Below are 14,556 nucleotides of genomic sequence, written 5' to 3' on the forward strand. Positions count from 1 at the left end.
CATGGTATAAATATTTGTTGATCAAAGAATTTAAAAATATAATAAAATTTTATGTCAAAAAGTAATACATTTCCATATTTTAAAGATTTAGCTCTGGAATTTTAAATAAAAAAAATATCGGAATCAGAATAAAATTATATATAGCGGGAATGAAAAACGTTTTTAATTTAATTTTTAAGGTTTCGTTGAATTTCTTTATTTTTTTAGTTATTTATATTTTTTTATGTTTTTCTTGTATTAAAATGGTTTTATTAAAAATATTTTAAAAAAAATTAAGTCACTATACTTATAATTTATATTTCTCCCATCCTCTCTTTTATCTTGCCTCCCCTAGCCCCTTGGCTGGTGACACCCTTGCCTCAAAATAACTTATATAAAAAAATCAGGCAAGTTGACCAAAATTGCGATTTAAAGGCATTAGAAAATACGTGATAAAAATTGAATCAGTATCGAAGACATTTTTCTAGAAAACATCATATTATTAATATTTTCAAGTATACGAGTGTTATATTTGCAGACGAGTTTTCGCCTCACTTTCGAACCTCGTTATCAAGTAACGAATATTTTAAAATCCCCCAAGTTTACCTCAAATATAACCGCGCTTGTGACTGCAATAAAATTCCTGCACAATTATCGGCAGCCATAATGAGCTGCTGTGTAATTAAAATCGTTTTTTTTCCCTAACAATTTCTGAAGGTAATTTAGCTATAACGAGCGAAACGCGTAACACCGCAATAAAGCGCCGATAAGGAGTTAACAATTTAAAAACTTGTGCACGCGAAAGATACGGTTTTATAACTTTTTTTTTTAACCTACTAAATCCTCCGCAACGCCAGCAGAATACATTCATTTTGCCCCAAGTAAAATACCCACCACCGCAAATACAAATATAACACTCACCACTAGGGACGTTCTGCTGCTGAGACCTCCTACCGCGCCTCTGGTGGCTGGGCTGAAGTCCGGGGGCCGAGACCGCCCTTTTGGGCACCGTCGTGGTGAGCCTGCTGAACCCGGGAGGCCGGTACCGCGCACTCTTAACATTCTGCGGCAGGAAGTGGTACATACTCTGCGACTTCTGCATGTTAGTCGGGGGGGTGTTAGTTGGAAGCCTGGGAAGCGAGTTGGTGGTAGGCGCGCCGCTCTGTAAACTCCTCGGCAGGGTGGAACGACTCTCGATCTCTTCGTCTTCGTCTTCGCCGTCCGCCGAGCCCCCCGAGCCGCAGGAGGCGTCTGGGACGCTGGACCGCCTCCTGTTCGGCCTGGTGGCCGATGCCACCCACAACTTATCCTCACTGTTCGCGCCACCTATACTACCGCAACTACGCACTCTGTCCAATTGTTCGCGGCTCAGACTCTTGTGGCTGAAGAGCAGGTCGCCCGCCGACCTGCGTTTGGCCGCTATGGCCAAGGCCGATGCCGAAGCTGAACCTTCGCCCCCTAGCAGCGACAGCTTGTTGCGAGAGTCGGACGCCAGGAGGGCGGATTCGAAGCTGCCGCGCCAGCTGAACCGTTCACAGTCACTAGCCTCCCTTTCTTCTGTCACATCGGACACTCCGCCACTGGACTGGTTCAGAGTCCTCGTTTCACCTACTAACAAGTCGTGAGATCTACTTCTTGGTAACAAAGTGTAAGGCGTCATCTTCTCCTCGAAGCCGCCGAAGGTGTCATTGCAGTCGTCCTCGGTCGTGGTGCTCGAAGCTGACGAGATCTTGTGCTGCAACCTCCTGTGGTAATGCTTCGCCTTGGGGCTGTTGCTCTTGTGGCTCTCCCCGCTCGACACTTCGTGCATTAAGGCCACCAGGCGGCTCCCGATGTGGTGCATGACCTTCGCGATCAACGGCGGCGAGCTGTGGGGTGTGCCGACGGGAACGGCGGTCTCTTCGTTGTCTCCGGTGGCCATCTTCTCGAAGGAGGCCACCAGCTTTTGGTACACGAAAGCAGTCTCTTTGTTTAGGCCGTGGGACTCGTCTACGATGCCTCCGTCGCCTTCGTCGCCTTCATCGTCAACGCTCGTGTCGAACTTGTTGATTATCTGCTTGCAGCTGTCGGAGATCTGCTGCTGCAGGGCGGATTTGGTGGAGGCCCCTTCCAAGTCCGAGCTGGTGTAGTCCGAGGAGTCGTAGGAATCGCTCCAGGTGTCTTCGCTGCTGAGATATTCCACGATTTCCCGGACTTGGTCGTCTCTTATTCCAGGCACGGTTTTCATCAATCTGGTCAGTTCGTTCTCGAAATACACCAGTTGAGGCGGTTTGCATCGGTTCTTCGCTCTGGGACTCGGCAGTGGTTTGGGGGACATCCTGGAGCTTAAGGTGGGGGTTGTGGGTTTGGAAGACGCGCTGCACTGCGAATTGGCCACCATGGTCTTGAAGAACTGCCTCATCTTGCACATCATCAAGTTGGTTTCTTCGTCAGAGCTCCAGTTGTTGAAGCTGTCTTTCCTCGTTAGCGACGTCGCTGGAGGCGTGGAAAGTGAGGTTATTTTATCGTCTACTTTCTTTTCTTCTATTATATTTTCTAGGTCCGATTTCAGTTCTATTTTATTCAAGGGTAGTTCTGGGGTGTTGTTTTCTCGTTGTTCTTTAATTAGATCATCACAGCTGCCTATAAAACCGCTATCTCTGCTCTGTTGGTTTTTACTCGTTGTTAAGTTGGAAGACACTGGTAAGATTTCCGGTTGTGGGGTTTTATGACCGTCTTCTTCGTCGCTTTGCTCTTCCTTCTCATCGACCTCCTGCGTGGTTTCTAAACCTTTTCCTTCCTCCGCTGGGGACGCGGAATTTTTCTGCTTCTTGCCTTTCTTGCGTTTCACAGTATCGAACTGTCCGTCGCACTTTTCGAAGCTGTTGACTTCATCGTAAGTATCGGAGTCTGAACTCGAGGAATCTTCAGAATTGTTTTGAGTTTCAGCTGCCTGGTCGTTACCAGCGTTGTCCAAATTGTCCAAGGAAGACGAGTGAGATCTGCCAGTGCCCCTGGCTCTCACCAACCTCTTCCTCCTCTGTTCGGGACTCGGTCTACCTTCGCTATCGCTACCAACGCTACCATCCGAGTCTCTTCTCTCAGCCGTGAATCCCATGAAACCGCTGAGGAAGTATTTTTCTAACCTAGAGGAGGCAAGTTCTGCGGGATCCGAGTTGTCGTTCTGCTGCTGAGCTTCTTCAGGGCCGCCGAGCGATTCCATGCCCTCGCTGTATATGCTGCTGGTTTCAGAGAAAGCGTCCTCCCTGTTGGAGTTGATAGAGGCGATGGTACCATCTCCGAGACCGAAAAAGAAGTACTTCTCCAGATCGGTCGCGGAGGCGGGTCTCTCTTTCTTCTTCGGGGCATTCTGCTCGACCTCGCTCTCCTCACAACTCTCCTCGACGATGGTGTGGAGGGTGAAGTCTATGGCCGACCTGTGGTATCCGCGGAGCTCGTCCTCTTGGTCGATAGCCGCGGAACACGTCAAAGTAACCTCCTCGCCGGAAGAGGAGTCGTCCGTCGGGGAATTCGTAGCGAATTCGTCGTCGTCGTCCCCGTGGCTTAAGTTCTCTACCCAAGAGTCGTCATCCGCCAGGCCTTCCTCGAAGGCGGACAACGTGTCGCCCCCAGTTATCACAGTCACGCTGCCGCCCAGCTGGTTCTGGTTATCTGCAAAGGAAAATTTGTCCCTGGTTTAAGGAAATGTAATAGGATAGGCTCGGTGAACGTCTAGGGACTCTGTAATATCGTTAAAAAAAAAATCTGAGTCTATCACATGATCGCGAAACAGCTCCGTTACATCAAGATTTTTTGATACTCCAAACATAAAAATACAGGAAAATCTCTCCTTTAATTTCCGTGATTGTCTCGATGTGGCCATTTTTCTCCAAGATGTCACTAATTAAAATTCAGTCGATTTCAATACGTAATTAATTATTTTCAGGTAATTGCTGAAACATATGCAAAGCTTTTTAATTGATGTATTCATTTAATTTAAAAAAATACATGTTTTAGCATAAAAGGCGATTTTCAACCGTCATTTGTTTTCGAATAATGACGTCATCGACATTTTTTTTTTAAATAGCAACCCCCCTATTTTAATTCAACAATAATTTTTATATCGCTTACAATATTTAGAAAGTCGGTATGACAGTGACATTTTGTAAAGTTTTACACCTACGTGATCCATAAAAAACTTCAGGCATTTCGAAAAACTAAATTTGATAACGTTTTTGCTTTATTTTAATTGATTTGGGTTTTCTAACATTCAATCGTCATTTACTCGAAAACTTTCCTATGTACGATGGCAACATTTTAATACTGTCGGATCGACAATGAAACGATCTTTCAGAATCAAGAAAAAAAATAGGGGGTTGCTATTTAAAAAAAATGTCGATGACGTCATTACTCGAAAACAAATGACGGTTGAAAATCGCCTTTTATGCGAAAATATGTATTTTTTAAATTAAAAATCGACCTGTTCGAGGATTTTTCCCAATAAAAAATTTGTTTCGTTTTTACTGAATTTATTCCATACTTTAGGCGCGTACTGTATTTCTCGCGATTTTAAGGGCTTGATTAACATGAGCCCTGTCATATAATAAATTGGACGTTTGATTAAAGTGAGCAGCCAGGATTTTGGAGCTGGCACCAACTTAATGTTTTATTTATAATATCCTGGAGAAAAAATGTATTGGAACAAACCAAAATGGAAATTGAAGAGGAAGAGAAGACAAAAATATTTGTAGGAGTGCCAAAATAGCTTATATAATTATTTTAATATCTAAAAATTCTGACGTATGTGGAGTATTTTTACGAACTTTCGGATTCAGGCCAAAAAATGTCAATGGACTGAAATTCATTGTAAAAATTTCCAACAGGAGACACGTTTGTGTTATTTCCAATACTTGGTACATTAATTCACCGATACTGTTGGTTGGTTTATAGTGTTTTGCACTTGGTAAAAAATATCTAATTAATAAACGGGAAATCTAACAAGCTATTTACCAAGTCCGAAGTTGTTGATGGGAATATTTAATAAGTATAACGTACAAGGACGCTGAATTTTACAATTTACAGTTCCTAGAAATTGTTTATTAAAAATCAAACAAAGAAAGCCGTGTGTCCGCTGGGAAAGTGAGCCTTTTAGGTTAATTAGCGGCTACGTTTACATTTTCTTGTGCAATTGCTTTCTAAATCAAACGTGAACAAACGCCGGCACTAAACTGATTAAGGAGATATTTTAAAATCAAGTACTGTGCAGAAAAACAAACAACAACTCCGTGTAAATCCGATTTAAAATTGCGTTACTTCTCGGCAGCGAGAGAGAGAGAGAAAGGCGAATTTCTCCAGACTTAGGCAACGCCTTCCGCAAGAGTCCCTGTAGACGTTTCCCGGCCGCGTGGCGTTTAACTCCGGGCGCCAACAAAACTAATGTCAAGGTTCGGCCACCGCCGAAAGCGACTCACCGTTGCACTTCCCCTCGTTCCTGACCTCGTCCTGCCAATTGGTGTGCCGCACCACTACGTCGTTGTCGTCGTCGGCCACGAGGGTAGTCGTGTCCGACGTCACCACACTCACTTGTTGATAATTAGGGGCGGGCTCCTGGGTGATCATGACGAGGCTGGTATAGCGCGCCGCATTGCGTGACAGACAGACCTCCGGATCGCCGAGCACTGGCCCACCTGCCCGCACACCGTCGCTCCGCGTGCTCGCGGCGACCTCCTCCCCCTCCACGCCGGACCGGATCTCCGAGGAGGTGTTCCGCACGTCGGTTCCTGCGGACGCCTCGTCCGAGGAGCCCCGGACCGGCTCCACGTCGCTGGAGTTCAGCGACTCCGCGCTCACGTCCGACAGGCCCGGGCTGGACGACATGGACGCGATTCCCTTGACGTTCGCGTCGGGATCGGGCGTCGTTTCTTTGTTTCCCAGCACTTTGCTCAGTTCTTCGCGTAAATCTTTCTCGCCGATTCGGTTATCACAGTTCGGATTGTTGTTTGCGTCGGGCTTATCGGTGTTATCGCCCGTTATCTTATCGTCGACGCTCTCGAGAGGCGCCTCGGTGTCCAGGTGCTTCACGTTCGTGAGGATCACTGTACAGTCCATCTCGGTGTCGGTGTCGTTGTCGGAACTGTCACTGTCGCTGCTGGTGGAGGCGTTAGAGGAGGAAGACACGTTCTTGTTCACTACGAAGATCCTGGAGAACCGTTTGGGTTTCTGATCGGCCACGGTGCCGGTATCGTCGCTGTCGGTATCGGCGGAGCCGGAGGAAGACATGTCGTCTTCCCTGACGGAGCTGTGGGACACTCTCCCGTCTTCCTCATCACAGCTGGTGACGTTGCTGCTCGGCAAAGCGTCGTCGCTTTGTCTCCCGTCGCCGCCGTTGACGTTGTAGACGCGTCTGACGCGGGGTTTTCTGTTCCCGCTCGTATCGCTGGAATCACTACTGTCCCCCGAGGAGTCACTAGAAGACACGTCGCGGTTCTCGCACTCCAAGTACCCGGTCAACTCTTCTTCCGCGGGTTCTAAGACCGACTTCGAAGCGGTTTCGTCCGCCAGTTTGTCTTCCGCTGGTTCGTCTGGCTTTATGGCGTTACTCGCCTCGGCAGACTGGCCGGCGGAGTCGCGGTTCGCCGCGGTCGGCATTTCGACCGCGATGTTCACCCCACGCGAGTCGCTGTTGTTGTGCGGCTCACCTGGTGGATTTATCAGCGGCCAGATAAGGGCCGCCTGGCTCACGTACGGCCAGAGGCCGCGCGGCAGGCTCCTGAGCCGGGACGCGGCCCCGGCGTCGTGGGGAGCGGCCCAGACGGGGAACGGGATGGGCACCGGCACCGGGATGGGGATGTACTGGGTGGAGGCGGCGCCGCAGCTGTGGCAGCACGGTTTCCTCGGGGCGTCGGCGGAATTGGTGGTCGAGTGGACGCACTCGACGGCCTTGCTGTCATTGTCGTCGCGCGCCTGGTGGAAGAGGCTGTCCGAGGAGGCGGGCGAGTCCAGCTGGACGTTGTCCTCGTCGGTGCCGGTGTCGGACTCGCGGGTGCGGCGGTACACGATGGGGGAGCCTATGGGGGAGTCGACCACGCCGCGCCGGTATACCCTCGGCGAGCTGGGAAGAGAAGGGTTTATGCGGTGTGGGCTTCTGAGAGGGTTATTTTTTACTCGTGTTTCCAAATAAAGCATATTTAAAATCAACGACATCAGGAAGAAAACAGTATTTAAGAAACAAATATTTTTGAAACAGAAAATACAAATTATCAAAATTATTGTAAATATAATAGAACAAATGCATGAGTGACATTAAACATTAATTTGTAACCTTTCTTACAACAACTGAAAAAAGTTCTTAAGCTTCTACGTCGATTTTTTATAAATTTTAGTAAAATCATAAACACATTTTTTTAAACATGTATAGAACAAAAAATAAAACAATATATTTCAAAAGAAAAGAAAATGAATAAGAAATTGCCGATTTTGTCTTAAAAATAATAAAGTCCGAAAATTAATTGGTTTAATTGGTTTTCTAGAAACAAATTGTTATTTTTGTTATACTTATACAATATCACATATATGCAATTATTTTGAAAAAATAGTCGATCAGTAAAATTCAGCTAATTTAAAAATAAAAATGCACTGATTTTAATACCCAGTTGAATAAATTAAAAATAATTATAAAATTGCATGTTTTACAAAAAAAAATATTTAGCAATTTTTTACTTCAAATATAACTTCTATTATTAATGTTTTTTACTTACGCATTTTTCATATTAGCTTTTATAATTTTATTTTTATTATGCAAAGTTCAAACCAAGTCTAAAAATTTTCCAAAAATCCTTATGTGACATGAGTCATATATGCTCTTTCATGCCAATATCCAGGTGCGCTATTAATTAATAATTACTGATACTGTAAGAAACAACTACGCTGCGGACTATAACCCCATCCAGAATTTAATAATACTCGAAATATCTTACATTATCACCCAAATTAATTAACAATTAAGAATAGTTTTCAGGCTTTTGCGCCCCCCACAGAGTCAAGTCCGAGAACAACAATGGGCAGATTAAATATTTCCGGCTAGGGCTAAGGAAGTGCAATGCAACAATGTTGCACAACAACCCAAGTAACCACTTTAATTAATTAACAATTATCCAAAAATTTGAAAATCTATTCAAATATAATAAAATTAATACAGATTTAATATGGAGTTATTTTCTACTATTTTAGGCTTAATTTATATCAGCTTAATTCGTTTTAAAATAAAATAAGTGCAATTTTAAATTAAATAATGTAGTTATAAATTAAACGAAACAATTAGCGTAGAAATCTTGAATTTTCCGAAGAACAACATCAATTTAAATTGCATTTGCAACAAAAAAATTTCTGTTACAATTTTTTTTTTCAATTTTTACATAGTGAGATATTTCAAAAACACCCTGTATCTGAAATATTAAGCTCCTTAGCTTTAATTTTAATTAAAATGCTCTAATGGACCATCTTTATTACCGGAACATATTTAATTAACCATCTTGTCTAAAATTCTATTAATATTTATTTATTTTTATCTTATCTTTGCATTTATTAATATTAATATTTATTATGTATATTATTTAAATTCATAAAAACAAGTCACGCGCATAGACGGAAATCACGATTGGACCAAAACCCCAATTTGGTTCTCAATTTATTTGCAATCCTCGAGTATATTCTATGGTTCATTTAAAAAACACTAACAAAAAACCTTCTTACTGAATGTTTTTTAATTCAATATTTGTTTTTTTTAATTCCACTGTTTTAATTTTTAAACCGCGTTCTTACAGATATACTTTTTTCTGGAAAACACAAGTAAAAAAAAACAAATAAAAAATACTTTGTACTTACTTTAGGGTGGCCCAAAAAAAAACGATTATTTTTTTGTTCGTGTCTCTTGTGAAAATATATTAGTTTATCATGTTTTAAGAGACCCCTCAAGAAATCAGTTAAAAAAAAATTATTTTAGAGGTCGCTCAAGATTTTTAAAAATTTAAATTTTTTTTCTTATTTTATCATTTTCTATTTCCTAATTTTTAAAATTTTTTTTCTTGTTATTTTATCATTTTCTACTTTGAACAAAATCTCGATTCTCGATTTCAAATCGATATTTTAATTTCTAAAGGTCACTCATAATTATTTTAACTTTAAAATGTTTTCGAGCGACCTATAAAAATAAATATAAACGAACTAATAATTTTTTTTATTGCATTTGACGAACAAAAGAATAGAAATAAATCACGAGCACTTAAAAAATTTCTAGAGCAAAATTTACTACCGCACTGCGAGTATCAAATATTTATAATTTTAAAATTTTTGACCTTTAGAAATTAAAATATCGATTTGAAATGTTCAAAATCCAGATTTTTTTTTCAACCTAGAAAATGATAAAATAACGAGAAAAAAAATTAAAAAAAATTCAATTTTTGACGATTTTGGAAATTTTTAAAAATCTCGAGCGACCCCTAAATTTTTTTTTTTTATTTTTTGAGCAGGATCTTAAAACATGATAAACTAACATATTTTCTCAAGAGACGAAAAAAAATTATCGTTTTTTTTGGGCCACCCTAATGTACTTATACAGTCATAATGTCATTAATTTTAACCACGCATTCGGAAGGCCTAATAATAACAGAAAATCGAAAATTTGAAAAAAAATTTCTCGTCCTTTGGAGTACACAGCGATCGTACGTTGTAGCGAAACAGCTGATTTCCTAGTCGTCCAGTTTCGCGATTGCTTTCAAAATCAAGGTGCGTCAACGAATGTCAACTTTATTAAGATTATGGACAAATGAGTGTGTTTTTTAGCCGTATTTGTCATTTTGAATAAGTACAATACAACTCTGAAAAGTAATGACACACAATAAGGCATACGTACTACAAACAGAATAATTAACCTACTTGAACATATATGATACTAAAAACTCATATTCAGCGATATCAAAATATTTTTTTTCTGCGTAAATATGCGTTTAAAATTTTTTTAATCGCGTATTCATATTTTACTAATTTTTCCTTATCTTCCCTTAAAATTATGACATTATGACTGGATCGCCCTGTATAGAAGTGCATAGGGAACGAGAAATACGACCCAACCAAAAGAAGTCACCCTGCAAGAAACAGTTTTGTAAAAAAAAATGCAAGGGCTCCAAATTATCGAATTTATTGTTCGCGGTGACTGCCAAAATTATTGTACCTGATTTTATCTTTTAGATTTATTTTTTGAATCTAAATTTTGAAAATAGACAATGAATGCTTAAAGATATGTGTGTCCGGCTTCTTTTGGTTGGGACACCCAGTACAATTAAAGTTAAAAAATCTGAAAATCCTTATCATTTAAAAAACTATAATAAAAGCTGTTGTTTTAAGTGTTTAGAACAAAACTTCTTAATAAACGATTGTTTTTTGACATACAGGGCGTTGAAATGAAAAACCCCCAATACCCCTGAAGATGCCTGGCGCAGATTAACGAAACCTCGACAATTTTTTTAAATTTCAACACCCTACGTCTGGAAAACCAACCGCCTTAGTCATTCACTCATTAAAACACTTTGGCGAAAATTTTCGCTCCCCTTTCCAAAGCCCAACAAAACCGCCCCCCTCCACCACGAGGTACCTACCCGAACGGCGACGTCCAGTTGATGACGGGCCTCGCCCCCGACCCTGGCTCGAAATAATCCCAATCGCACTCGTCGATGGGGAAGCTGGACGCCGTCGACGACGAGTCATTGTCGTCCACGTCCTCCTCCTTGGAGGAGCTGTCGGAGCTGATGAACACCAGCTTGTAGTCGTCGCCCTCGGGCAAAAGGATATCCAGAAGGTCCGCGTCAGGACCTCTCCGCCAACCTGGTCGCGAACACACACACTCTGAGTGACCGGTTAGAGGACTACTGACGGAGAACCACCACCTCCGAAGAAGCCGCCCACGGCCGAAGGGGCGTCCATTATGGGCATATGCAGATGGCCGGTACGAACACCTCCGGGGACTGCCCATGCAGGGAATTCGAGCGCCACCTCCACAGTCGCGAATTCGACTTACGGGGTGGCCCAATAACGGATCGAGTGCGGTAGTGAGCGACTGACCTTTAACGAGACTATTCTCGGCGTGTGTAGACCGCGATCCCAGAAAATTGGGTGCAAAGAGGTTCCTTATTCATTCTACAGGGTGTTGCGATATTCCTCTAACTAAATTGTAAATAAATAAATAAATAAATAACATTCTGTCAAAAAGTTTTCTCAGTACCTACTAGATAGAGTGTTCTGGAAAAAGAGCCATAAATTCAGGGAATGACAGAACATCACAAAAAAAATATTATTTCCAATGGATCATTGATCTATTGTCTTTTGTTTTGGAGATATATAGTATCAATGATGTTTTGTAATCAAATTTTAACTGTAGGTATCGTGAAAAACAGTATAATGCAAAAGAATGTGACAGGTGTAAAGTTTTTAAGAGTACAAATATGTCAGCTATCGATTTTTAACTGTCTTTCCAATTGACATTTCGTAGGCTGATCGCACAGCGCCACAAAAAGAAGTGGGCTAGGTCGTGGACTATCAATCCCAAGAATTTTGACCTGCTGAATTTAAATCTCAAGGCAGAATTTGCCCATATTTTGACCTTAAAATCAAGAAACTCCGTTAAAAAGTAATTTTCGAGATTTCAAACCGACTTTAGTGGTCAGTTATTGCCCGATTAAAAGTTTAATAAATGTCATAAATAAAATTAAATTAATTTTTTTTTTTTCGTGTCTCTTGTGAACATATGTTAATTTATCATGTTTTAAGTCTCTTAAAAAAATCTGCTCAAAAAAAAAGTTTTTAGAGGTCACTCAAGAATTTTAAGAATTTCCAAAAATCGTCAAAAATTGAATTTTTCATTTTTTTTTCTCGTTATTTTATAATTTTCTAAGTTGAAACAAAATCTCGATTCTGAAAATTTTAAATCAATATTTTGGTTTCTAAAAGTAAAATTATTTTAACTTTCAAAGTAGTGTACCTATATTTTCGAGCGACCTCTAAAAATAAATATCAACGAACTAATATATATTTTTTTTATTGAATTTGATGAATAAAAGAATAGAAATAAATCATGACACTTAAATTTTAAAAAATTAAAAAATTATAAATATTTGATACTCAGTCTGGTAGTAAATTTGCCTCGGAAAATTTTTTAAGTGTCTCGTGATTTATTTCTCTTTTGTTCATTGTTTTGTTTCAATAAAAAAAATTATTAGTTCGTTGATATTTATTTTTAGTTGAAATTAAAATATCGATTTGAAATTTTCAGAATCGAAATTATTTTTCAACCTAGAAAATGATAAAATAACGAGAAAAAAAATTTTTAAAAATCAATTTTTGACGAATTTGGAAATTTTTAAAAATCTTGAATCTCTAAAAAATTTTTTTTTTAGCTGATTTTTTGACGAGGCTCTTAAAATATGATAAACTAACATATTTTCACAAGAGACACGAAAAAAAATATAAGATACAGACAAATTTCTCTAATAAGAGTTTATTAGAAAAAAGAGAGTTCCGGAAAAAATATTATTGATGACGTCATTAGTCGTTTCCGTCAAATCCCAAAGATAATATTTTGAAAATAGAGTTTACTTCATCCCTTTTAACACTACGTGTCCCAAATTTTATTTAAATTTTTTGTATCCTCACAGTAGGCCCAAACTATCGAGTTTAAGACACCCTGTACAATCAAGGAAATACTGTATTACGTTTTTTCGATGTAGGTACAAAGACACACCCAGATGCAATCTAAACATAAAAAACGAAGGGTTTGCAGATCAACTGGGAATTGTACCAGAAAATCACTTGTACGACTTTGGCGGTGGAATATCGCAACACGCAGTATTTCAATACACGAATAAAAAATATTATTCGGTAAAATGAAGATCCGTTATTTTGACCACTCAGTATACCAGTCGAGTTACAAATTTGTTAATAGGTAACTTAAACTACGGGTAGGAGAATAATTGCATAAAACTGTTTTGAGAGTACATTTATTTATTTTTATCAAAAGAGGTCAATTATCGACTTCCCTCTTTTTTTTTAACAAACTGGAAATTATTTTTTATCTTGCCAATACTTTAAGTGTGGATTATTTTCTACGAAAACTAATTTTTTTCCCCGTTTTATGCAAATACCCATAGTGTGGCCCTACCTTAAACCTAGCAGGACAGTGTGCAAACAACTTTATACATACTATACTTTATAATTAGTAAGCAAGTACAGAAATAGTTAGTACATACAATAATAACCCAGTAATTAGTTTTAAACTATTATACAACCTTAGTAGTTATCAGAAATTATTTATAAATTTGTTATTTTAACGCTAACACAAATGTTACATTTCAAAAATTGTAAAACTGAAATAAAAGTACATTTATTGCGGACGAATGAGTGTTAACCGCAATATTCGCAAGAAACGGTAAATATTCATAAGAAATGCAATTACGAGATTTTAAAAAAACCATTTTAAAAGTCAGATCCAGGTGCAGAGACAACAAATCGTTTCCGCAACAGAATCGATTAATTATAACGATCCCGTTTTCGCAATGTCACATGAAAATTATAATAATTTAAATTTGTAATTGGCTCATTTGGTTATGTAGGTAGAGTTTTATCGTTCGTCAAGTCCCGGAAAGACACTAGTTCAAGATATTCAAATCGTATTGATAAAACTCGCGAAATGACAAGCTCCGCCATCTGTGAGACCGGTGACGAAATACTTCAAGTTGCCTGTCGGGGTTGCGGTTTACTTCTCGGATATGAGACAGGACCGGCTTCAGGACAAATCGCACAAAATATAAAGTGCAGATTGTGCACATAATGCTAGTATTTACGGACTTTCTAATAAATATTTGGGTGCGTTTCGGGATTTTGCGACTTTTCTCGAGACTAACGTACTGGATTTATTGTAAAAAAAAATAATTTTTTTGCGAAAAATCAATGCCTTTCCCGACGTTTATGCAGATTTGTTTTGTTGCAAGAAAATAAGTTTCTTTCGATGAATATTACGCTGTATCTCCGAAACTAAACGAGACCAAGATAAATTTTGATACAAAGGTCATGCAGTCTTCTCCCTTGTCAGATTAAAGTCCGAACTGACCGACGACACGATTTCCTACGCCATTTCCGTTAAAAAGACCATTAGCATTGAAATATACCCCCAATATCCAAGCTAAGACCATTCGTCAGCAGAACCACCAGAATTATACCGGTTCCGAACCTAATAAACGTCGGTATGTCATAGGTGAGACGCTTTAGCCTTATTTTATCGAAATATAATGATCGTTTCCGCATTCGTCGGCAGAACCACCAGACCTATACCGGTTCCGAACTCAATTAACGTCAGTATGTCATAGGTGAGACGCTTTAGCCTTATTTTACCGACATATAACGATCGTTTTCGCATTCGTCGGCAGAACCACCAGACCTATACCGGTTCCGAACTTACCAAACGTCAGTATCTCATAGGTGAGACGCTTTAGCCTTATTTTACCGACATATAACGATCGTTTTCGCATTCGTCGGCAGAACCACCAGACCTAT

General features: G+C 39.8%; 1 protein-coding gene across 1 annotated transcript in view; it reads right to left on the bottom strand.

Annotated features, from left to right (window-relative positions):
• Positions 1 to 293: 293 nt before the first annotated feature.
• Positions 294 to 14,556, bottom strand: part of LOC108906745 — an 84,600-nt gene continuing 70,337 nt past the window's right edge. Inside the window, exons 8-11 of the mRNA XM_018710098.2 lie at positions 10,611 to 10,836; positions 5,430 to 7,069; positions 874 to 3,630; positions 294 to 358 (exon numbers count right to left, since the gene is read on the bottom strand). Of these exons, the coding sequence (XP_018565614.1) occupies positions 294 to 358; positions 874 to 3,630; positions 5,430 to 7,069; positions 10,611 to 10,836 (4,688 nt within the window). The remainder of the gene's footprint in view (positions 359 to 873; positions 3,631 to 5,429; positions 7,070 to 10,610; positions 10,837 to 14,556) is intronic.

The sequence above is a fragment of the Anoplophora glabripennis genome, unplaced genomic scaffold, assembly GCF_000390285.2.
Source record: "Anoplophora glabripennis isolate ALB-LARVAE unplaced genomic scaffold, Agla_2.0 scaffold5, whole genome shotgun sequence".
Classification (NCBI taxonomy): Eukaryota; Metazoa; Arthropoda; class Insecta; order Coleoptera; family Cerambycidae; genus Anoplophora; species Anoplophora glabripennis.